Source organism: Colius striatus, chromosome 5, assembly GCF_028858725.1.
Source record: "Colius striatus isolate bColStr4 chromosome 5, bColStr4.1.hap1, whole genome shotgun sequence".
In the NCBI taxonomy this organism is placed as follows: Eukaryota; Metazoa; Chordata; class Aves; order Coliiformes; family Coliidae; genus Colius; species Colius striatus.
The window spans coordinates 1,662,751-1,688,552 of NC_084763.1; the positions used below are offsets into that span (position 1 = coordinate 1,662,751).

At 45.8% G+C, this 25,802-nt stretch overlaps 1 protein-coding gene across 1 annotated transcript in view; it reads right to left on the minus strand.

Moving 5' to 3' along the window:
* The window catches only part of CNTNAP2 (contactin associated protein 2), a 908,805-nt gene that overhangs the window by 79,649 nt on the left and 803,354 nt on the right, over nt 1-25,802 (minus strand). The window contains exon 16 of the mRNA XM_061996383.1: nt 1,002-1,172. Coding sequence (XP_061852367.1) covers nt 1,002-1,172 — 171 coding nt within the window. The remainder of the gene's footprint in view (nt 1-1,001; nt 1,173-25,802) is intronic.

Below are 25,802 nucleotides of genomic sequence, written 5' to 3' on the forward strand. Positions count from 1 at the left end.
TCAGTCCCACTTTAAAGAGGCCTCCTGGTTTCTAAATTCCACATTCTGATTTGTGTGTTTTGACTTTGGGAAGTGTGGAAAATGGCTTTTTGTTTTAAAGTTAGACAGAGGTGTGTGTGTAAACATCATTGATTATCTGGGGTATGCAACCATTTCCTTCCACTTCAACAGTAGTGACTTTGGACACTGACTTCTTTGCCTCAGTATTTTGTGCCTGATACATCAGAGGCCTGTGCTGCCATTCAGACAGATCTGGACAGGCTGAGAGTTGGGCAGAGAGGAAACTCATGAGTTCACTAAGGGCAAGTGCAGAGTCCTGAACCTGGGAAGGAACAGCCCCACGCACCGGCACAGGCTGGGGGTGACCTGCTGCAGAGCAGCTCCAACTGCTTCAGTTTTGCCAAGCAGAATTTAGGTATAGCTGAGGATTTCAGCACCTTCCTTGGAAAGTTTGCCCCTGGGCCATTAAAAATGGTTTAACTAATAAAACTAACTCGCCCCTCGGTATCACTGTGCGCTCTTTTTCCAGATCAGCAATTTTATTAACAGATAATGCTGATAAAGATTTATTTTTATGAGATTTTTTTAGAGCTTTTAAGTATCATATGAAAGCTTTCAGCTCTTTGGTTCCTTACAGTGCTGATTAGCCTGGTCTTTCTTTTTGCTTTCTATCCCCTGTTTCCAAAACAACTGTGAGATAAAATAGAAAAGCACACAGACCTTTAAAGAAACAAATCTGGCATGCACTTTCGAAAAATCATCTCAGATCAGTGTCATTTTCATCCCTGATGTTACCAGTCCCACCCCTCTTTGTATTTCTCCCCTCAGTAACACACTCCAAACGCTCCTCCTGCATAAGGCAACTTGAAAATACGTCCAAGCAGCTTGATTTGGAAGTTTTTGCAGAATCTAGTGAGCTAACCCCATTTTACTGAGTGATACACATTCCCTGACACAGACTGACAGGAACACAGGAAGAGTGATGGGAAGCACACACTTACATTTCAGCTCCAGCTTGATGAAGTCAGTGTTCCCCAGATTCTCAAGAAACACCCCATGAGAGGCCGAGGTCTTGAAATAGAAAGAGATGTCTGCGCTGGTTTCTCCTTGGAAGGTGGAGAAGTGAAGGTAGGATGATGAAGTAACGAAAGAAGCCGCGTTCCAGTAGTTCCCTGCACGGGACAGACAAGAAACACACATTTCAGTGCTCCCTTGAAGCTGTCTGAGGAGTGGAAGCACCTAATGACAGTAAATGCTAACATGCTGGGAAAAATACCCCAACCGCCTTGAACCTTCTGCCTTCTTCCTGCTTGTCTGGGTATGGTGTGTCAGGCTCCAGAAGGCAGAGCAAGTTAAGGCTTGCTCTCAAGTCCCTGATTTATCATATGCAGTCATACACAAACGTGTTGCTGCTACATGTTTAGTACAGTAACACTGAATCCACAGGATATCACACAGATGGGCAAAACACCAGTCTGGTGACCGTTTTGCTTTCATACACTGCCTGAGGTGTAACCTGCTGCCTTCAGAGTTGATTCTGCACAGCTACACACATTTCTTCTAAAAATGTAGCCATGTCTGCTCGAGGTCTGTTAATACACACCACGGGAAAAGTGCAACACATGGAGCTAAGCAGTGCAGACACAATTACCATATGCCCCTAACTGTCCCCTATCATGTTTCCACTGGAGAAATACCATAATTAACAAAATACAAGTAGTACAATGGTGTGTCAGTCAGCATTCTGTGTATGGCAGCATTACAGGGGAGAGACAAAAAGACTCACAAGATAAAGGTGATAAAGTAAGCCAAGGAGAGACTAAAGCAGCCAATTCTACTTTCATTGGGATACTTAGGCAATCCAGCTTCACTCCTTAACCCCCCCCACAGCTGAGTCCTTAGTATTCCACATAATAAACACAGTGAGGATCTGTTTTCCATTCCAGTCAAAACTCTCTGAGATCAGTTGTCCATTATTTGATAACTGAACTAGGTGATAGTGCCATTATTTCTCTGGTTAGTGCTGATGAGTATGAATGAACTGCTGATATATAACACCACTGGCCCACACCCAAATCCCAAGTGTGTCACTTCATAATCTCTATTCAAATCAAACGTCTGATTTAACAGAAGAAGGCTTTATGTCTAAATACATGCATACTATTGCCTTCCTTATTCCATCCCATCCCCTCCCTTTAGTCCTGCCTCTCTCAAGAATGAAGAATGAGGGGCTTTGGAAAAAGAACCAGCTTTCCATTTACTTTAATGCATCCCAGGAGGAAAGTTGCAACTGAGATGTTGTGTATGTGTGTGTACATGCATGTGTGAGCAGTGAAAAGGGGATGAAATCCAAACACAAGGTATATAGCTTTGTGAATTAAGCAGTTAGGTTAGGTCAGCTGCTTTTCTGTATTACTATTTATGTAGAAAAACTGGCAGTTTCCAGATTGGATATTATTAATGATTTCTACAGAAATGTCAATAATCTTCATCTCATAAATGAGATTAGCTAAGAGAAACCTGCTAGTTCTCTGATAACATACCCAATGTTAAGGCAACACAGATAAAAAAGGTCTAGAACTGCATTTTAATTCCTGGTCTCTAGTCTCTTTCCATCTCACACTTTTCAGTGAGGTTGCTTATGGTGAAGGTGCGTTGAGTGCGCTGTCAAGAACCTGTTAATACAGGATCCAGATGGACTTTGGTATGTGCCTTCCCACTTGCAGATGGACCTGGACAACTACAAGTCCTTCTCCTGGGAGCTGCAGACACACTATATACTGGCAGACTCTCAAGACAGGTTTTATTCCACTGGCTGAAGAAACTGACACGACAGGACTAAGACAAAAAGTCAGGAATATATTACTGCAATCCTTGTTAAGGAGCTAATCTGGCCCCTCAAATAACCTTGCAGAGATGCTTGTATGTCTTTATAAGTTAAATAGGTATTTAAGTCCCCTAGCTTTACATTCTCTGAATATTACCCAAGTTAGAAGCCTAAACCACAAAACAACACGTGATGAGCAGAAGAGCTCTGAGAGCTACAGGAAACCTACTACAAAATTCAAGTACCAGTGGAGTATCTCTTCAGCACGAAACGCTCTGCAGCCTGCTCACCACCTCAAATGAGGCCAGAGGGAGTGTGCAGCTGTGCCACCGTCCAGCCAAACTTTATTCAAAGCTTTTTACTCTGTAATATTATATGTTCTTAATTATCTTGCAGACTTGAAAGCATTCAATGAACCTGAGACACTGCAGGTTAAACCTTTAACCACGGCGGTGCACGACCAAAGTGCAGGTTTGCCTCTACATGGAATGAATCTTAGTTGTGTGTGCACATTCCTTTCTGCAGTCACAGGAGAAGGAGTCACTTTCTTAGTTTTTAAAGCAAAATATAGAGCCATAGGATCATTTTGGTTGGAAAAGACCTTTAGGCTCCTGGAGTCCCAGCCCTTCCCTCACCCTGTCCAGCCCACCACTAACCCATGGCACTCAGCACCTCAGCTTTGGGATCCCTGCAGGGCTGGGCACTCCCCCAGCTCGCTGGGCAGCCTGGCACAGGGGCTGACACCCCTCTCAGGGAAAAAGCTCTTCTTCTCGTCCTGTCACTCATTACTTGGCCCATCGCTCCTGCTAGCTTCATGTCATCTACAAACCGACAGCACACTTGATCTTCTCATCCACATCACTGATAAAGACATTAAACAGAATGGGCCACAACACCGAGCCCTGGGGGAAAGGAACTCCATAGATTACAGTTTTTAGGACAGATTTGGTTGTGGGTTTATCCACCAGTGCCTGGCCATATGGCAAAGGCTTCAAATAACCCCCACGGTACACTTCCAAGTAAGACTACTATGGCTGAGTACAACTGCAGGGCCAGGCTGCAGGACAGGTTCACATTGAAATGCACGTCACCACCGTGTTGAAACAAAACCAAGCCATCTTTATTTACTGCTCTGTCTAGCGTGGGGAAGAGGTCCATCACCGAGGAGTTCACATTGAACTCGAAACGCTGTGATTTGAGTCTGCAGAAGCCTCGGCTGCAGATGTCACTGGTGAGAGGATGAGTGCAAGCAGTGCAGATTGAAAGGGAAAGCCTGCAGCTTGAGAGAGACATTTTCAAAGGCTACTCATAACACATTCCTATGAAGATAAAATCATGTTTTCACACATCAGTATACACTCATCTCAAAACACTTCCAGGGGAAAAAGACATTTTATTAAGCCTACAATGGAGACATTTTGCTAAACACACATAATGATTTTTATCATTAAAAGGCATCTTTTGATAAGAAAGGGGCTGCCTCAGGAAATCTTAAATAAAAACCCACTCACACACATCATTGTTTCTTGCTAGGGACCCCTGGCAGTCACCAAGCCCCAAAATCTCTCTGGCCCACTGTCACACTCCTTTCCTCAAAGGGTTTGAACACACTGACCCTATGGGCATTTTTCACCAACTTCAGGCTGAGCAAGCAGTAGACTGAGGAAACTGGGACTGGGCAGATGTTAGGGCAGCAGGGATATCAAACTAATGGGAGGTGAGGAAGGGAGTTTATCTACAAAGAACAGTCCAAATGCCTAGTTTGTAATCCATCCTGTAAATAATGATTGTGTCAAGATTATTGCCTAGGAGTCTCTGGACCTTACAAAATGATATGCTTCTGGGACATGATTGAGGAAGTTTTGAAAGAAATGTTCTGCTCTGTAAAAAAGTCACTCAAGCTAGGAGGGACGGTATTTTTCAGGGATGCAGTAGGCTTGGAAAGGTGGTGAAGGCAGATGGGCTTCTACTTTAAATATAGGAATAGAAGTGCTCCCTTTTTTTGCCCTTTCTCCCTCTAGGTAGCTAAAACATCATAAAAGCTAAGGAGGACTTTTACTGTATAGTCTGAAACACAACATTCTAGTTTTAGTTTCTTTGTAACCTCATCTATAATTCTGTAATCACGAGCACAGCTCTGTTGTACAGCTCAGTTGTTTTAAACCTGCTTACTGTTTAAATTTGATTTAAACCAATTAAACAGGTACAGAGCATGCTGCTGTCTCAGAAGCACAAGTACAAATAAATCAAGGCACTAGACAAGCTTTTTCAGGTTTCTTGGTAATCACAGAATCTCCAAATGGTGGGGGCTGGAAGGGTCCTGTAGAGCTCATTCAGCCCCAGCCCCTGCTACAGGAGGCTCCCCTGGCTCAGGGGGCACAGGAACGTGTCCAGGTGGGGTTGGAAGCCTCCTGAGAAGGAGCCTCCACACCCTCCCTGGGCAGCCTGGGCCAGGGCTCCCTCACCTCAGCACCAAAGGACTTTCTCCTCCTGTGCCAGAGGCACTGCCTGTGCTCCAGCCTGTGTCTGTCACCCCTTGGCCTGTCACTGGCCACCACACAACAGACACTGGCCCCAGCCTCTCCACACCTGCCCTTTAGGGATCTACAAGTGTTAACGAGTTCCTGCCTCAGCCTTCTCTTCTCCAGTTGAACAGCCCCAGGGCTGCAGCCTTTCCTCCTCACACACATGTTCCATCCCCTCAGCATCTTGGTGTCCCTGCACTGGCCTCTCTCCAGCAGTTCCCTGTCCCTCTTGAGCTGAGGAGCCCAGAACTGGACACAGGACTCCAGATGAGGCCTCACCAGGGCAGAGCTGAGGGGATGGAGAGCCTCCCTCCACCTGCTGCCCACACTCTTCTGGATGCCCCCAGCCTGCCATTGGCCTCCACATTTCTGGCTCATGTTTATTTGCTGCTCTCCAGCACTCCCAGGTCCTTCTGGAGGTGCTCTCCAGCCTGTGTTGGTGCAGGGTTCCTGGTTCCTCCCCAGGTGCAGGACTCTGCACTTGTCCTTGGTGAACTTCATGAGGTTCCTCTCTGCCCAACTCTCAGCCTGTCCAGATCTCACTGAAGGGCAGCGCCTTGAACTCAGCGCCACTGGCTTTGGGCCAGGCATTATGACTTTGGGCTCGGGGGAGGCAGATGCAGGCAGTGGAAGAGTTGACCAGAGTCCCAGAGGAAACTGTCATGAACACTTGCCTGGACCCAAGCAGGGGTCAGAGCTGTGCCAGAGGCACTTCAATTGACCACGTAACACCACGTGATTCTGTCTTCAGTTTGTGTCCAGGTTGCTCACAGCTCTGGTTAACTGCTGTGGGAATTAAAATCTAACTCATTAAGCTCCTGCAAAGCAGCTTTAACTCTTTCTCATTAGTTTTGCTAACCCTGAGTTATTGTGTGCTTTAGAATTTGTGTGGTACAAAGTGCCTCTCCTACTGCTCCATGAAGCCTGGGCCTCAGACAGAAGGCTGCACTGTAATTACAAAGGTATGATTTTCACAAGCAGCACGATAGTCTGTAGCCACAAGCAATCACCCAGAGCACAAGGATTAATGAGAAGGGACACTTTAAACCTCAGAGAAAAAGCTGAATGGAGACTTGAAGATTTCTCCCATGAAGCCCCACCTCAGGGAGGGGAAAGAGAGGGTTGCCACAAAACTGGCAAAGACAAATTCACCTTGTCCTGAGTTACAACACATGGACTGACATCTTGTAACGAGAGGTGGCCCTGTAACTTGGTACCACAGCCACTGTTGGCAATCAGCCTTTTAGCTTCTCCCATGCAATATTGTTGTCCAGAGCTCCCTTGCTAGCTCCTATCAATATCTTCTTTCTCAGCCATGATTGAAATTCATGCTTTAACACCATCAATTTCACTTTTACATTTAAACCCCATTGAAATGGAGAATGGCAAGAGCAGAACTGTAAAAGCCGTCAGTACTTTCAGCCCTGCCAGGCAATAGCACTGGAGAACGAATGCTGCAGTGTCAGGCAGCTCTTATGTATAACAATAGCCCAAAAACCTCCAGGGCCCTCATCTGCAGCAAAACAGATTTTCTATCAGAACCATTATGTGAATAAAATGTAAGAAGAGTCTTCTATTTCAGAGGAGATGGATGTGTGAATGGGAAACTGTCTGTGCCACAAAGTACTGGATTGAGATGATCCACACAATTATGCTCAACAAATCAAGTTGGGTGGGTTGGGTTCTTTTTAATCTTCTTTCTGCCATTCTGGGAGAGAGGAATCTATGCATGCACGCTCAGAGCAGGGTAGGTATCAGGACAGCAACAATCACAGCTTTGATTTGAGGCTTAACATCTGCATCATGAGTGGAACTGGCCCTAACAAAACCCAAATTTGCTGTTGAGCTTTATCCAACTTCATTGTCAATGAAACAAGGTGGGGAAGGAGGAAAGATACTCCAATCAAAAATGAATGTCACAAGTTATTCAGGAAACAAAAGCCAAAGAAAATTGGCAGAGTTTCAGGCACTGAGTTGTACCTTGCTCTGGAAGGTGTTACTGCAGCCTGGAAGCAAGGCAGGCTCCTCTTCTGCCAAAAGCACAGCTCTGAGGCTGCAGCTCCAGGGCTGTGTCAGTGCTGGGCCCCTCACTCACTGCCACAGGGACACTGAGGGGCTGCAGCGTGGCCAGAGCCGGGCACAGAGCTGGGGAAGGGGCTGGAGCACAAGGGGCTGGGGAGGGGCTGAGGGAATGGGGGTGTTGAGCCTGGAGAAGAGGAGCCTGAGGGGACACAGCAGCACTCTCTGACACTGACAGGAGGCTGCAGGGAGGTGAGGGTCAGTCTCTGCTCTCAAGCAATGAGGGATAGGATGAGAGGCAGAGCTGTTTCCCTGAGAGGGGTGTCAGCCCCTGTGCCAGCCTGCCCAGGGAGCTGGGGGAGTGCCCAGCCCTGGAGGGATCCCAAAGCCGTGGAGCTGAGGTGCTGGGGGCCAGGGGTTAGTGCTGGGCTTGGACTCCAGGAGCTTAAAGGGCTTTTCCAACCAAAAGGATTCTCTGATTCTATGGTCAGCAACCTAAATCCTGTGCCAGGGACCCTGCAATGCTGGTAGCTTCTTGCTCACTGAGGCACCTGTTGGGTGTCATTTTCAGGCACACCAACACACATTTACACCGTTGTTCTTCACTGGTCTGCAACACCATGCCACATTTACTGGGTGTTTTACCACATTGAGTACACTCCATGTATATAGAATTTACTACATATGGTAAGTTTTGCATGTCACAGAATTGTTTCAGCTGGAAAAAAGACACAGCACTTGAGCTGCAGCCTCACCAGTGCCCAGCAGACTGGGACAGTCCCTGCTCTGGTCCTGCTGCCACACCAGTGCTGATACAGGCCAGGATGCTCTTGGCCTTCCTGGCCACCTGGGCAGGCTGCTGGCTCCTGTTCAGCCACTGTCAATTGTATCTTCTTTGCTTTTTTATGGTATCCCTCACATGAGTTTTGCTGCACTCCTGAATGTATTTGATGCTTGGTGAGTTGTTTATAGCCCTGGGGTCCTCTGTACCAGTCAATGCCCAGCCCTGTACCACCCCACACCCCTACTCTTCTGCTCTGAATCCCTTGTTCCCTCTTTCCAAGGCCACATATCAGGTGTGTATCTCTGCACTGCACTGTTATGCTAGTCAGCAATAGCTCATTCTGCACAGGGGAGCTGCTTTTTACTCGCATCCATATAAAAAAGTTGTTATACCATAAGAAGACAAGAGGAAATTAGAACACATTGGGCAGAACCTCTGTGTCATCAGAAAGAAAAAGGGGTTTCAGCTAAACCAAGTAAAGCAAAGCTTGAGGCAGAGGCCAAAGGAGCTTGGCAAGCCTGTGGCTGTGCATCCTCAGTACAATACCCACAGATACTGTACTATCCAACTAGCAATTAGTACTGTATTTCCTGGGCTAAGGGGTTCCAATTTGTCAACATCAAAGCCAGAAAGAAGCATGTAAGTTACTACTTAATTTAAAATGAAGATGGTAGTGTACTGATTTACTTAATCCAAACATGAATCAAGAACAATAAACTAAATGCAACTGCTGCACAAGAAGTTGGCTTACTAGCAGAAAAGTCCTGTGACAACACACAGGAAAAATAATCCCCAAGTCAACAGATGAAGAGTGTATTAACACTGCAGAACAGTAAACTGAATCACACCCTTTCAGGCTGAATAAAAATATAGGTTAGATTCCAGTGTTCAAGGCAGCAAAGTAACAAATGGCTGGAAGTCCAGAACAAAACCTGCTGAGAATATCAACACATCTAAAGAGGAATTCAGAGCTGTAAACAGTAAAGTTCTCTCTGCTGTGGTGACTGTCACATTAAAGACAAGTCTGACTTGAAGGAAACTTGCTAATGGTGCATTCCAACTCCCGCCTCCAGACTAGTGGTGAACACACTGAAGTCTGCTGTCCTGCAGCCCCGAGGAGCAAACTGTGCTCTCCTTTTCTCTCATTACACTGACAATGTTAAAGTTGACCATTTCACAATGACTGTGGCCACAACAGCCACCTACCATCACACCCCCACGAGGCTCTCTGTTCACAAACAGCAAGTTTAGGAGAACATTCCTCTTAGTTGGCTCACTGGGTACTTGTGACAAGAAGCCATCTCCTACAAACTTCAAGAATTTCCGAGACCTGGGTGTTAAAACCCCCAAGAGATGGGGGAGATGTGGCAGAATTGGGCAGAGAGCCTGCATTTGTTAGGATTTGCAGGAGGCTTGCAGGTGTCCATAGAGTTTCAGAGCCAGGGCAAGATCACAGAATCATTTTGGCTGGAAGAGACCTTTAAGCTCATTGACTCCAGCCTTTGTCCCAGCCCTATCAACCACTAGACCATTTCCCTCAGTGCAACATCCAGCCGTCTCTTCCACACCTCCAGGGACGGTGACTCCACCACCAAGAAAGACCATTTGAACTGAATAATTGTGCTTATGGTTTTTAACCTCTTTGATTTCTGTGCTACTCCTCAAACTCAAAGTAATTCCTTGAGGCTTTTCTTCTGTAAAGTCACTGCATGCACCTTTTGTGAAAGAGGGATGCTGGAAAAGGTTAATTGTGCATTTGGGTGGTGACCTTCCTCTCATGCCCTTGCCTCCTCCAGTTGTGGGGAGAGTGTCTGGTCTCCATTCAGAGTCCTTTGTCACCTCTTGTGGCTTCCACTGCAAATGCCACAAGCCCTGCACATCTGCCACTGCTGTGACAATGGTTGATCTCCTTCCAGAATGCATCACCTCTTCACATAGGCCCAAGGTCTAAAGCCTCAAACTCTTTTATGCAGAACAGGATAGTGAGAAGGCAACTGTCTTTCAGGAATTACAAATGCAGGCTAGCCTTACATTCCCTATTTAGAAATGAATGATGTCCCATTACCTGGCATCAGCTTGAGTACTATGGTCAGCAATGAAGGACCTAAAGCAGTTTACATTAAGATAGCAGTCAGATGGATAGCAGTTTCTCTCCTTACCGTTATAAATTATCTGCTTTCATTAGGATTCCCAAGTGACAAAACACTTACAAGACAGAGATCGATGGATATAAACAAAGTTTGCTTTACTCTGCCAGTCACTGCATTTGCTGAGTGAGGGAAAAGTGCAATCACATTTATCAGTGAATGTTGGAGTCAATGAAATAGACTCAGTGATGCAGAAAAGTTTGCAGCACCCGCTGTGGTACCTGTAATCATCTTTGGAAGACCATTTTCCACAAGTTTTGCCTCCTGGTACAAGGCCTGATGGCGATGCATCCCCTGTTACTGCTGGCATCATTACTTTCACCCCTCTAAAGACTGAAAGGTCCTGATCTGGCATGGTTTACAACCTGAAGCTGTGTAACGTGCTGATGGAGCTTTAGGGATGCATTTAAACTGGTGTCCTTTCAAGGGAATGCTTTAAACAGTAACTGACCTGCAAACATCAGCTTGCTCACCCCTGTGCCACAACCAACGTAGTGTGTAGGAACCTTGTTATGATGCCACAATGGTAGACATCAAATACAGGAACCTGCTGCTGTCTTTAAACCATGCTACCAGCTCTGAGGATCGGATTCTCTATTGCCCTGTAGATGCTGGTGGGTGTTTGTGGCTATGCAAAGCAATTGCAATGGCTTACCATTCCCTTCAGGCACCCCTGTGTAACCACCCAACGCTCGGCATGTCACTGTGCCAGACAGGAGGCAGAGACACAGGGCAACAGTGCAGGAAAACAATTACCTTTCTGAACAGCCCAGTTCCCCTCTGGCACTAAATACATTCCCTGTGCTGTGGAGGTGAATTGCAGGAGAGGGTAATTCTCAGACCCCACCTTTCTGCTCTCCAGATCCCTGTCTAGGTCTTTAGGCAAGGAGATGTGGCTCTAGAGCTCAGTAGAGGCAAAGACCCATCACACCAGCCCAACACCATGTGGACAAGATGACCCAATAACCATTTCTGCATCTGCTATTCCCATCTGCTGTCCCTGGAATAAGAAGGATGTGCTGGATAATCTCTATGCAGCTCTCCCCCTCTACATTTTCTCATTGCTGGAGGAAAGTTTCCCTGCTTAGGGTGACATTTCTGTTCCCGTGTGTGGCTTCAAAGCCACCAGCGCCTGACTACGGATCTGGCCTCAGTGTCCTGGCTCTTTGACCACCTGATTTGTGTTCTTCTTGAGCAGCTCCACTTTCACAGTGGAAAATGTTCTTTGGAATGAAAATGTGAGATGTACTTTACTCTTGATGTAGCACATTAACTATTCTTCATGTCATTGATTCCAGAATTACCTGCTATTCACCGAGATCCTCCAATAATTTTGCTTGATCTTCTATAACTGGATGGATTTTGGAGCCTTCTGAACTAAAACTGAGACTATTTAACTCAAGAATATTTCACAAGATACGACTAGGTCCTTTGATGAATCACAGTCCTCTGAGCTTTGATGAAAACTATGGCTAAACCCATTTGCTCAAAGCACTAGTTTAATTTAGCAGGTGCACTAGTACAAAGTTACATTGCTCTACTGATGACCTGTAGAATTCCACTTTCAGTGACTCCTTTGCTCATGTCCCAATCCCAATTCTAGAAAAATTAAGAAATACTCCAGATGTTAAGGATTAAACCCACGCTCTTCAATCTCACGGTGCCACTCCAGCTTTATGTTCCTGCACCGTTATTCCAGGTCCAGCTTCCCAGGATACATTTTCTAGGCATGTGGGTTTTATGAACTAGATGAACAGCCTGTGCTGAACCCATACAGACAAGGAATTCCACGATTCATTCCTATAGTGTCTGTGGCAATGGAACTTCACACTTGGCTGCATTTGTGCCTTTCTTCCATTCCCTGCCTGTTCCTTACCTTTAAAATAACTCATTAAGACTACCACTGGTGCCCAAAGATCTTACTGTGATCTTAATAGACCTCAGCAGTGTTCCAAATCCAAGAATGCAAAGTACTCAGAATTTTTCAGTTCACAAAGAAAAGCTTCCTGTATGAAGTGGTCCCTGTGAGCCTTGTGCCTGGCTATACTCCCTTTAACCACCCTTTTTAGTCTTAACGTTACCATGAGAGCCACTGTCAATATGGTTATCAGGGAGCAGAGTTACATGGGCAGAGTTACTCAGGTGAGCTCTGCAGAACTGCAGCTATCACGCTGAGCAGTCCCTGGCTGGTCACTCTTCATATATCACTGGGGTGCTGCAAGCAAATATATGCAGTGTAATGACAAATCTGAGACAGAATCCTAACTGAAAAAGTCATCACATGGGAACAGAAGAAGGGATCTGTTACATTCTTGTTGCAGCTAGTCCTAAAATTCTTATGGGCTTGAAAGGCAGCAACACTGAGAATCTTCAATCTATATTTATGCTAAAAATGCCTTTATGAATTTAATGAGGATGAGACCAACCAGAGTTTACAGATATGTAAGAAAGACATGCATAGCACTCTCTAACACACACCTATTAGCTTTATCCTTCAAAGAGAAACTAATACCAACAACCTGTGTTAGGGAGACCTCTTCCAACCTCAACGTTCTGTGAAAGCATGAACAATACCCAGGGGAAAAAATAAACCTGGTTCTGGCTTGAATAAAAATGGCAAGGAAGTCAACCTCATCCAAAAACTGCAACGAAACCAGTACTTGTGAAAGCAGAACACTTCTCTGCAGCTGCAGGAGATCTCATTCTGACCTCTTGCACGTCATTCTGGCACAGCTCTGCTGTTCATGACATTACACTCAACTTACACAAACCTAACAGTCTTTAAACAACTTTTACTTCCCAAATATTTTCCATGTCAGCCAAAGTAATACACAATGAGAAAATGAAGTGTGAAAAAGATGTCTCAAGAAGAAGCAAAAGTCTTTCTCTAGTCTTTCCTCTCATTCAGAGAAGCACAGAATGGTAGGGTTGGAAGGGACCTTTAGAGCTCATCCAGTCCAACACCCCCTGCAGAAGCAGGGTCACCTAGATCAGGTCACACAGGAACGTGTCCAGGGGGGTCTTGAAGCCCTCCAAGGAAGGAGACTCCTTCCATTTCCTTTCTTCCTTCCTCTCCCTGACCTGCCTCCTCCCTTTTCAAGGTTCTCCCAAGATAAATACTTCCCTGCAAACAGACATCCCTGAATTTGGACTTGGAACATTTCAGCTGGCATAGAAGATGTTGGCAAAACTGCCTTCAGGCATTTTGCAAAGCGTGGCACAGCTGGGGCCAAGCAGCCCCATCTACAAAGCTACAGCTAGATTCCCAGAGCACAAAAAAGAACTCCTTGCACTGAAGACTTTCATCAGAAACAGAAGGATAACTAGGAGCAAAGGCACTGTGCCATAACTCAGTCATTTTAAATTCAGTTTCTTGGCTCTGACATTCTTATCATACATGACCCTGGCCAAATTGTTTATGGCTTCTGGCTCCAGAGTCCCAAACCTCTGAGGTGAAGAAAATACCTCTTCTCTCTTTTCCTTTGTAAGATCTTTGTGAATCTTGATCTTGCAAGACTGTCAACATACACAGCAAACTGTGGTTATAATCTGAGGCTGCAAAAGGCACCTTTTCTTCTTGAAGCAGAGTCTGAACCTGGTTGGGATCTGAACACACTGCTGTGAGATAAGTGTTGACAATAATTTCTCCCTAATTCCACTTCTTACCTCTCCCATTCCCCAAACGCATTGCTTTTGTGTGCAGTCATTAAAAGAGTGTCAAAACACATCAAAACCAGGGAACACAACTCTTACCGTGGTTGTGCCTGCTCGAATAGCACCACACCAACGTGGCAGCATCATTTAAATACACGTCTGAGTAAATAAAAGACTTCTCAGCACTTCAACAAGCAGAGATGACAAACATTTCACTACGTGGTAAGAAGTAAATGTTTCTCCACAGCGTTCTGGAACTCTGCATGAGCGCAATTATCTTGTGATGACCAAGATACCCATCACCTTGCCTTACTTGTTATGACATTTCTTCCCAACATAAATATAAATAGATGTAACGAATGGCTTTCATCGCTGAAGGCGGCTGGTGGATTTTACTCAGGCTCTGCCGCTCTGTCACTGGTGATATCACGCAGCCCAGAGGAGAAGGCTCCTTAGGACTCCATTTATCAGAGACAAATGATTCTCTGCCATGGCAGAGCTGAACTCTTTGAAAGGGTACGTCACAGTCATGGTTATCTGGCTACTAGAGCGGGCACTTGGCGTTAAAACAGGGTTGGGCTGTACTAAAGAATAGGAGCTTTGGTCTGTAGTTGTTCTAAATAAGAAACTAGTCACAAGCTGTGAAGAGGTTGAGCTGTTTGACACCAGAGGTGTACTTTGCTTTGATCTACAACATCTTGTCTTCTGCCAGAGGGAAGAGATGTGCTCTGACACTGGACTGTACAATTTGCTTCACTGGGAAAAGGCAATCTGTGTGAATGGCAACCAAAGTCTGCACGTATTGGATCAACAAGGACTTCAAATGTACAGCTAAAAGCCAGGTGTGGAGCAAAAATCCAGCAGAAAGTAATGTGCAACAGGATCTGATTTAGGGGAGCCACTTAAATTCACAGGAATTTGTTCTGTTCCAATCCAGTCTTCATCTTAGTCACTACAATGAAAACTAAGCATGCCCCCCCCTTCTCAGACCATAAATAGGCAGCCTGTAACCCACATTGCCTGGTGTGTAGTCACCACTAACAGACAGGACAACTGGTAAACCTGAGTGCTGACAGTGAATCTTGGCCATAAGTCTGTGCATGTGATGCTGGGTCACCTGCTCAGCCACCTCACGCTGTTTGCTGAGGAACACACCGAGCAGAGCGTTTGCCTTTGGCCATCCCTACGTCTTGTGTCAGGATATTCACCTGCTCTGCTCCTCTACTGTGTTTGCAGACACTTCTTTCTGAATTCGCCATGTGTCCTTCCATAGACAAACAAACACAGGTTGGAATGGAAAATGTGATGAGGGGGAACCAAATGGAACTGTTTTCCCACTGAAGGAAACACTGGCACCTGCGTTGCCTTGTATTGTCTCAGTGTAAGTCAACAGCTTCAGTGTACATTACTACGTACACACACCAGTATCTGTCAGCAAGCCAGGGACTTGTTTGTCTCTAGGTCATAGAATCATAGAATTGTTTCACCTGGAAAAGCCCCTTGAAGCTGCTGGAGTCTCAGCCCTCCCCTCACATTGCCAAGCCCACCACTAACCCATAGCCCTCAGCATCTCAGCTCTGGGATCCCTCCAGGGCTGGGGACTCCCCCACCTCCCTGGGCAGCCTGTGAGTCTTAGTCTCATATCTTATCTCTTCAGCGACAGCACTTTCAAAGGCAAACAATGTATTTTTACCTAAAGACAGCCATTCTCCCCCCACATCCTCTCTTCTTCTTCTGCCTCCCTCTTTCCTTCTCCCTCCCTGAAAAACCCCTGCCTCCAACCATCAAACCATGAGGAACAAAAAGTATCAATTATTGATAAATTCAAGTCTGATTTTTTTTCTGGGAATGTGAATGAAAGGCTTAGTCAGCAAAGGGTTAGCAAAAAACCACCTCAGAGCTCAGTCTCTGCTGAGCTCACCTTGTCCTTTCTGATTTCATTACTGAGTTTCTAGCAGAAGGGTTGAACCAGCAACCTGTCCTTTCTCTCCCATTTGCTGAGTGCAGGAAGGCAGCTGCCTGCTGAGTGCTGAGGCTGGAGAACAGGCTGCCAGCAAAGAGGGTGACTCCAGCTGCATCTAAAAACGCTGCAGAGACAGAGCAACAGGCCCTGACTCAGAACAGGGCTGATTGGCTTTTCTGAAACAACAACAAAGGTCAGGACTCAGTGAGAAGCTCAGACGCTCACAGGACAGAAAGAAAGGTGCATGGTCTTCACATGAGCAGCCCAAGAACAACTCTGTCCACGCACATTTATCAAGACAGGTACACCAACGGCAGACTTCACAGATTAAACCTGTTCTGCCACTTTGGCTTTCATTTGTCTGTCCATGTGATGAGCAATTTGCAATTTCTTTGGCTTCCACTCATGATGATGATCGTACCAGTTATGTTTTTACTGAGCAAAATCAGTCCTCTTTGACAAGTGCTCATCTGCACTATTTCCTTCAGGAGACATCACAATGCAAAGGGAAAGTCTTCAGTTGCAAAGGCATTTGTTGCCCCATTAGTGGGCAGGGGAACTCAGAAGCACCATACATAGCTTTAGCACCATATAGCATTGCACTGACTATGCAACAGCCTCTCACTCCAGGGAAAGAAAAGCTGCAGGTTACCAAATCAGTGGCTTTTCCCCTTCCTTTCCCTATTTCTGTTCTCTCTTGTTTCTGTTCTAATCTACTCTTCAGATAATGGAAAGAGCAAACATCCCTGAAGTCTACAGACAAACTGATGGTTAAAACATGACTATTTGCAGAGTCATTTGATTTTTGCCCTTACAAAAGCAAGGTGGTAGGCCCCAGGCCAGCTTTTGTCTTCCTAAGCTTCTAAGGCTTGTCTTTTCCCCTTTCACCACTTTGTTCAGATTTCAAAACTAATCAGTGAGATTTTCTTGTTCTGCCTGCACATCTGTAAATTCTGGTTTGAGAAATAATGAAGCTCATTTTTTCATCAGCTGGTTATTTACCTGCACGTGTCACCAAACTCATCCTGCTCCCGTGGCACCACCTGAATAGAATGCTCCTCAAAAACAAGACTAGGAGAACTATGTCACAATTTTTTCTTTAAATACAAGCTGGATTCTTTTTATTAATGAACTGAACTAGTATTTCACTGCAGAAATCAGACTGCTCTTTAAAATGGACAGGATGCATCCTACTACCAATTACAGATGCAAATCAGGAGATGGTGTATTGACCTTAATAGCTTTTACCTCTTCTACAAGTTGAATACGACCCTGCTATAAAATCTCTTCAGCTTATCCAACCTATTTAATGTTATAAGGAATTTTATCTGATGCTACAACTCAAGAGAGAGATGTCTGGAATTAAAAGCCTGGGGAACAAAAAAGATGTGTAGGCACAGGAAGCTCTGAATTGGCTTTGTAAAGCTCTGTGCAGATTGTGAGCTTCAGTCTTATAATACCAAGCATGGCTTTTCCTCCTGGATGCAAAGCCTAATGCCCAGTTTTCTGTTGGCCTGAACTCCTGTGAGTATTCCTGCAGAGCAGCTTCAGCAGACCAGCTTTTCAAAGTAAAAGATTAAACCTTTTCTCCTGCTCCCTTGAGTTTTCATCTTGAGGGAAAAGGAAATCAAAATGATTGAAAAGGCAACACGACGAGTCACGTTTAGCCACGGAGGGTAATAACCAAGCATTGAAAGCTTTAGATATTGACATGATCTGACGTTCCTTCTGTTCCAAGGTGGTTTAATCACAGGTTTCTACACAAAAAAGATCCAGACTTTGAACGAGTTGTGCTCGGCTTGCTGCCAGCACACACCATAACTGAGGGCTGCTATCAGCCCTTCAGGAAGAAACAGCACAAAAAGGCAAAAAAGGAAAAGTTCTCGTCCTTCTCGTCAGCTTGGCACATGAACATACTTGTCAGAGACAGATCAGCTCCAAACCCTTGGTTTTATCTTGGTGAACAGAAAGACTCTGCCCTGGGTTCCACAGGAGGCTTAAACGCAGGCCTGTCTGGAGGTAAACACTGCTAACCAAAAAGATCTGCATTCTGACAGGTTGCACCTCCTGCAGAAAGGCTGAGCAAGAAAACTGGTCCCTGCCTTAATGGCCACTATCCATTTGAGCCTCAAGTAGTGCCTGTCAGCTACCAAGGCGAGGGCTGGAGAAACAGAAAAGTGCAGGAGTAGTTAACCCAGGGCAGTAAAAACAAATGGGCAAACAAAAAAAACCCAGGCAGAAAACCTTAGCTTTTATGGAGAAAATAATGCACATCAATAAAAGCTTGTTCTGATGGCCCACAGCCTTGCTGGCTTTTGTTTCCTGTCTTTTATTTGTTTGTTTGTGTTTTTTATAGCCTTTAAACTATCCCTTATGTCGCTTATGGACTGCTCCCGTCTCAAGACGTGTCCTCTTATCTCCCCGGCCCATACCACTGCAGCCACATCGCTTCTCCAACCACTCTGAACCCGCTCTCTGGATCTGCCAGCACTAGCTTGCACTGAGCTGTGAGTGGGGTGTTTGGCAGCAGGAGGAGAGTGCAGATTCCCCATGTGTTAGGCTGAGCAGAGCCTTACACAGCCATTGAGCTGTCTGAGACTGGGGAGCAGTTCTTCCTGTTGAAAGGCTGATCACAGAATCCATGAATGGTGGGGGCTGCAAGGGCCCTGCAGAGCTGCTGCAGTCCCAGCCTCTGCTACAGCAGGTTCCCCTGGCTCAGGGGGCACAGGAACGTGTCCAGGTGGGGTTGGAAACCTCCCGAGAAGGAGCCTCCACACCCTCCCTGGGCAGTCTGGGCCCGGGCTCCCTCACCTCAGCACCAAAGGACTTGCTCCTCCTGTGCCAGTGGCACTTCATGTGTTCCAGCTTTTGCCCATTACATCTTGTTCTGTCACTGGCCACCACAGAGCTATCATTGAGATGTTCCAGTTCCCTCAACATCTGTAGCCCTGCACTGGCCTCTCTCCATCAGTTCCCTGCCTCTCTTGAACTGGGGAGCTCAGAACCAGACACAGGACTCCAGATGAGGCCTCACCAGGAGGCCACAAGGAGAATCTCCCTTGACCTGCTGCCCATGTCCTTCGTGATGCCCTCCAGGATGCCATTGGCCTTCTACTGCCTGCTAGTCTTTTAAAGACAAGAGTCATTCCTAAAAGCTCCCATTTGCTCATCAAACATCCCCTTTCTGTGCCACATCCTTGGCAGTTTCACCATGAACGAGACAAAGATGGACAACTGCCACTGCAGTGACCACAGTGATGCGGACAACGAGCTGCAATTTCACCCTAATGTGGTTTAACAGAAGACTCAAAGAAATACTGCTTGGCACTTCCGAGGCCAAACTCAGTATGAGCAGCCACTGATCTGTAGCCAGTTCTCTGTCGGTGTCTGCAATGAATAACCCCATTTTAATTAACGTCATATACAACAACTTTTATTAAATCTAAATTGAAGGCATGTTAGGGAGCTTAAATTTGTAGTATTGCCCGATGCAAACTGCCAGAAGTGGCAGCTTCAATCCCATTACTCCAAGTTTTATCACTAGGCTAAAACTGACCTGCTAAATGACTCTCCTGGGTAATGCAGAATGCCATAAAATTAAACGCTGATTTACCACTTAAATAAAAGACATCAGAGGTTGTCAGGGTGTTAAACATCAGGGCTGGCTTGTTTTGCAAACCATACTTAATGGCAGCCCCAGCTGGTATTCCTTAAATGGAACTCAAATCATCAACCAAATGAAGGCAGACAAAAGCAAAGGGCACATACTGGCTCTAGGGTATGGGATTGCCAGGGATTCTCACAACATGGGTCACAGGGAATGGAACAACTACATCCACGGCTGCCCCTGCTGACCTAAAATGCCTTATCTTCAGCAAATAAACCCATTATTTATACAGATCATCTCCTGGGACCAGTGGTGCTTTCAAGTTGGCTGTCTGCTGCTCTTTATCCCTACTGCTTTGTGCCAGCTTTGTCAGTCAGACATTGGACTGATAACACCCTTTCTGAAGACTCATCACAGCTCTCCCATTGACATCAAAAGGAGCACAAGCAAGAATGGCAACACTTTCTCTTTTAGGCTGTTGGATTTTATTTCCTCCTCCTGGAGCTGGCGCAGAACCATGGAAGTTCAAGCATTGGTGCTCCATCAGCTCCGTGCTTGAGAAGGAAGAAGAATGCTCCATGAGCTCTGTGTTTGAGAAGGAAGAAGAATGCTCCATGAGCTCTGTGTTTGAGAAGGAAGAAGAATGCTCCATGAGCTCTGTGTTTGAGAAGGAAGAAGAATGCTCCATGAGCTCTGTGTTTGAGAAGGAAGAAGAATGCTCCATGAGCTCTGTTTGAGAAGGAAGAAGAATGCTCCATCAGCTCTGTGTTTGAGAAGGAAGAAGAATGCTCCATGAGCTCTGTGTTTGAGAAGGAAGAAGAATGCTCCATGAGCTCTGTGTTTGAGAAGGAAGAAGAATGCTCCATGAGCTCTGTGTTTGAGAAGGAAGAAGAATGCTCCATGAGCTCTGTTTGAGAAGGAAGAAGAATGCTCCATGAGCTCTGTGTTTGAGAAGGAAGAAGAATGCTCCATGAGCTCTGTGTTTGAGAAGGAAGAAGAATGCTCCATGAGCTCTGTGTTTGAGAAGGAAGAAGAATACATACTGTACATGACACTGCTGCAAGAGAACTCGCTTCTCTCCAGCTGTGGTTAGTTACTGGTGACAACAATCAATGGGGCTAGGTTTCCATAAGGATTAAAGGGTCCGAGGGAAGTGACCTCAGAAACGGCTCACTGTTCCACGTCTTGCTGAACTTCAGCACCTTGGAGAACCGCAGAGTCTGCTCTGACACCATCTGCACACCGCATCCATCCCGCCTCTTCGCAGAGTCGTCCATCAGATGGCAGCAGGGTACAAGCTTTCGCACGATGCCGAGCAGGAGGATGGCAGCGCTGCCTTTGTAGCTAAGGAGTTTCAACAGATAGTTTAGCTTCTTGTGTCAGTCTCTCTCGTCTGTTTGAACAGTAAAAAGATGGACAATTTAGTGCTCTGCTACAGCAGATTTCAAACTCACACACCGGGATGTATGGCTGCCAGCCTTCTCAAGACCACAGGTATTCCTAAGAGCTGCTGGGCGGTGGGGCTGAGGAACCGGGCACAGCGAGTCCAAAGCCTGCTGAGATGTCTCTTGTGACTGTCCAGATGCTGATTACTGATAGGCTGCACTCTTCACCCAGGGCAATCAGTGGGTAATTGCTGTGGCACGGTATGGGACAGGTTGCACGGAACAAAACCAGGCAGAGGGGCTGACCTACAACACTGGGCAATAGCTGCTCTGCTGTCATCTCCTGACACCTCTTGCCCTGCTTGACTGGCCACGTCTCACCCTCTGCCACGCTGCCTCATGGCAGTGCTGCCACTCAGGACTCATTCCTCAGTCTTTTAACATTTCCCCTTCTCTCTGCTTTCCCAGTGGCTTTCAGCTGCGTGTCTCAAACCCGACTTCTCTGCCATAAAGCCTGTGTGCAGCCCCTGACATGCCTGTGCTTGCAGCAACCACCAAACCCAGTAAAAAGCCAGAGTTTCTGCTTCCTTTGTAAAACACACAGAGTTATGTCACAGAAGATGCCAAAGTGATCACCTTTGTGCAAGTACTGTGCAAAAGGAGGGTCTGTGGCAGGTGGGGAGGAGACAGCTGGAGGGGAAGGAGCCTGGCAGTATTCTCTGACAGCCTGCTCCCCTCCCGGAGCAGAAGGAAGAGCTTCGGGCAGGTTTTGCCTCTGAGCCTCATCACCTGCTTCCCGGCTTTCTCCAGCAGCAGCACAGCACAGCCCTGCCTGGATATGTCTGCACGGGGACGTGTGCCAGTCTGAGGTGGGAGCAGCAGCCCTGCTCTGAGGAGTGACACCTGACACAGCATCTTCTCACACAATATGAACTGGGAGACACAGGCTCAAGAGGGTCTGTGTGAACCACAAGCAGCATCGAAACATAAAAGACAGCCTATGGTTGTACAGGAGTAGGTTTTTTTCTTTAGAGCTTGAGTTCTTAATACCAATCACAAATGGAGTAAAACCAACCCTTACACTTTTATCACAACCACGGTCTACATGACTTTTGTGCACCCCATTCATTAATTTTCATGTTTCTTTAGTGGTCTGCATGTTCTACACCTTTCTCTTTCAGTATCCCCCAAGAGGTAAAATCCTGTATAGCAACCACTGCTAAGAGAAGAGCTCAGGTCTTTAGCAACCACTGCTAAGAGAAGAGCTCAGGTCTTTGGCAGTCATTCTACTGCACACCTTCCGAGCCGTGCTGGGTACAGCACACCAGCTTGTCCCTTTGGTCCCAAACAGGCTGAGGGACATAGAAAAGGACAGTTCATCCCACTTTACTGCTGCTCTTGAATGCTTTAGGCAACTTGCTTTCTTTCCCAGCTCTGGAAATACACATCTTTGCAATGAACACTGACAAAGCAGGTGCAAGCAAAGTGCAAATCCAACGTCTGACACGTTCACCATTGCTTTTATCCACCAACAATTTCAAATGGATGGTGCCTGCTTGGAAAGCTTCCTATAAATACAAAAGTTCACTCCAAATAAACAAAAGCAGTTTGTTAGACATGCTGAGTCATTTTTCCTTGCATGCTTTCTAACACACCCAGCATCTTCATCATCTCCAGAGATGTGTTACTATAGACTGATTCTCTATGAACAGCGGGGGGCAAGAAAAAGATTCTCAGCTCCCCTAGCCTGCATATAGCTTCTTAATTCCTAGTCTTGGATATTTATGGAAGTAACCAACTTCTGTCAGAAAATACTTCTGAGATGTGTGTTTCGTAGTCTGGTTTGCCTGCACTGCAACTCCACTTCAGCTGCTGGTTTTGGGTTTGGTTTTCTAACATGTGGAATTCAGACGAGAATTGCATTCACAAATAACAGAAGAACTGAAGAGTTCCTTTTGCAAACTGCACCTTTCCAAACGTGCACTGTGGCTTGCAATGGCAACAGTTAGTTTTTTATTACCAGCTTTCCTCATACACAATAGTTTCAGTGTACAGGACATTTCTCCTGCAGAAAACTTTCTGCATTTCAACAGCACTGAGACAAGGATTAGCAGCTTCCCAACAGAAACACAGGCCTGCTAATTCTACCCAAATATCCACAGGGATCAAAAGTGAGAAAGACAGCACTCTGGATTAGTACACAAAAGCCATTATTAATACCTACAACCTGTAGCCCGCGTCTCCTGGCCGTCCCTAATGTGAGAAGAGCAGCCCCACTGCGCACTGGTTATTATAAGCAAAGGCAGCACACGTTTACTGTCTTGTAAGTAACACAGAAAGCATCTGTACCATTCAAATAATGCTTAAATTAGGGAATTAGCAAGCCAACTCATTGCATTATAATGAAAGGGCAGCAGAAAGAATCTGGATAGATGTTTTTAGAGCTTTCAGGGTGAAAGGAAGCCACAGTCTGCAGAAATACATATTCATGTGAATTCACAAGGCAAGAATATCCCTCTACACTGTAAATTGGACAAGGGATTCTATGCTGTCTGTATTTTCCCTACAGGGCTATGGTAAACGTTTCTCATTCATATTTTATTCTTCATCTCCAACAAACCATTGTGATGTGGCCCACTGGGGGCTGATGACATTTGAATATATGGAGACAAAACTGGTACCACAAAAAAAGAAGAGCATGTTGAGAAAAATACTGCATTGTAACATGCCCATCACAGCACTGGAAACATATGGCTCTGCATCATAGTCAGAACTGCTAGGGTAGAGTCAGCATTTTACTCAACAGCTACCTTAAATTTGCCTTTCTTCTCTCTATTCAGGACTGCCAGAGTGAAATGTCAGCTACAGGAAAGTCTACACTTGTTTTGAGAATACTTGTTACATTCCCAATCTCTGATATTTAACCAAAGAAATCTCCCTTGAAATAATTTTGCATCTTATTCAAACAACTTCAGTCTTTGGATTAAACCAGCAGCAACCCAGGTGGCAAGGAAGGCAGAATTCCCTCAGACCACATAACTACTTAGTGAGAACAAGGCAATACATTCCTATGAAGGCACTTCAGACCTCTTTCATTTCAGTGCAAAACTCCAACTCAGAGCTCTGACCACTGCTCGAGCTGGGTAACAGAACAGCCCACGAATTGCTACTTATTTGGATGGGGAAGTTCCTCAAGAGGAATCCATGACCCCAACACCTCTGTGGCTGTGTGCCCTGGAGCAGGATATGGGCCTGTTCCAGAAACTCGGCGAGTTGCCAGGAAAGTGTGCATATCTAGTGAATGCAGGGTACAAACACGGGAGCTGCCACGTTCATCCCCTCTGGCAGCCAGATCCAGCTGCAGGCTGTGTTATCTCTTCCTCAGCATCTCTCCTGGCCTGTCTGGCTCACTGTCTCTGTATCATGTCCTCCCTTGATTGATTTCCTATCATTTACACATTGCTTTCAAGCTCTCATTTCCAGCACCTGATCTTTGGATTTAGAAAGAAGACTCCCCTTGCTCACAGCCCATATGCTGCCTGCAATCACTAGCCAGCTCCGGGACCGTGGCCAGGAAAGCGACAGCGGGAGGAGGAGGAGGAAAGGCCCCTTTCTCCTGCCCTGCAAAAGCAGGGAGCTGGAGGGAGCAGGGATGGAGGGAGGGAAGGAGGATGAATGGCTTACACAAGATCTTAGGACCTGGTAGAACAATAATTTGGTTTATATCAGCCTTTTTGGGAACTGCCCATCATCCACATTGCCGGAGCAATTCCCAGCTCACGTCCTTCATTCTTCCCCAACCACCTCTTTTCCTAATATTATTTTCCAGACCATATTGAATCTGAGGCCTACTTTCATTTCTCCCTTTCCTTCTACTCTCAGCATTAGGTTCCTATCTGCCTAATGCCTTCACAAAGCCAGGAGCACGGAGTCTCCCATTTCTCCAAGGACTGTCCCCGACAGTCAGTTACGAGGAGCGAGCACACCAAGAGCGTTTACAAGACTGATACATTTACAATAAGAGTTAAAATGAATAATGGGGGGAAAGTAATTTGAGAGATAGTTAAAAGCAAAGCAGTTAAAGACATTTAATTACTTCTTTATTATTGGAATTAAGATGGTGGCAATAGTTTCAGCCTATGCCTCTTGAGCTGAGAGATGGTATGTCATGTGTTGTGTCTCCATGAATATCTCCAGTATGCAAATAGAAAGCCTTGCAAAGGCAGAAGGCAATCACTCTGATATGCATAATGAAATCTGAATACTTTAGCTTTTTGTCCCCAATAAGAACCCTTTACATGTGATGCTTTAATTCCCCTTGAAGACATCTATTTGCATGGCACCTTTTAAAAGAGGGAAGACAAGAAAAGAGGAGTAATACAGGTTCAAAAACATATTCAGGATGGAAAGACTGCATTGCTAATTGAACTGAAGATAAAAAGGAAGAAAGCATCTATAGGAGGACATGCCTTCCTCTCTAAATCATAGAGGAGACAGTTCAAGCAGGGGTCAGCTTCTGACCCTGCAGGCCAATGCCAGCTGGCTTGCAGGAACAGACACTACAACTTCTAAGTGCACAGTCACATCTATTGAGCTTCCTATGACTCACCTTTTCCATTGTGCCACACGTTATTTGAAATCATGCACTTCTGTTTGGTCACACAGAATGACAGGTATTCAGATAACCCATTTAATTTAGGTAATTGGCACACTACCTCTATATGCTTAGTTTTAAATAGATGGACAGGTGATGGTTTAGCAAAAACTTCAGCCCCAGCAGCAAATGCTCCTTGTTCCACAGAGTCACATTGAACTGCTTCACTATGTCAGAATGATGGAATGTGCAGCCCACCAAAGTCCCCAAAACCATGGAGTGTGGAATATAAATAGA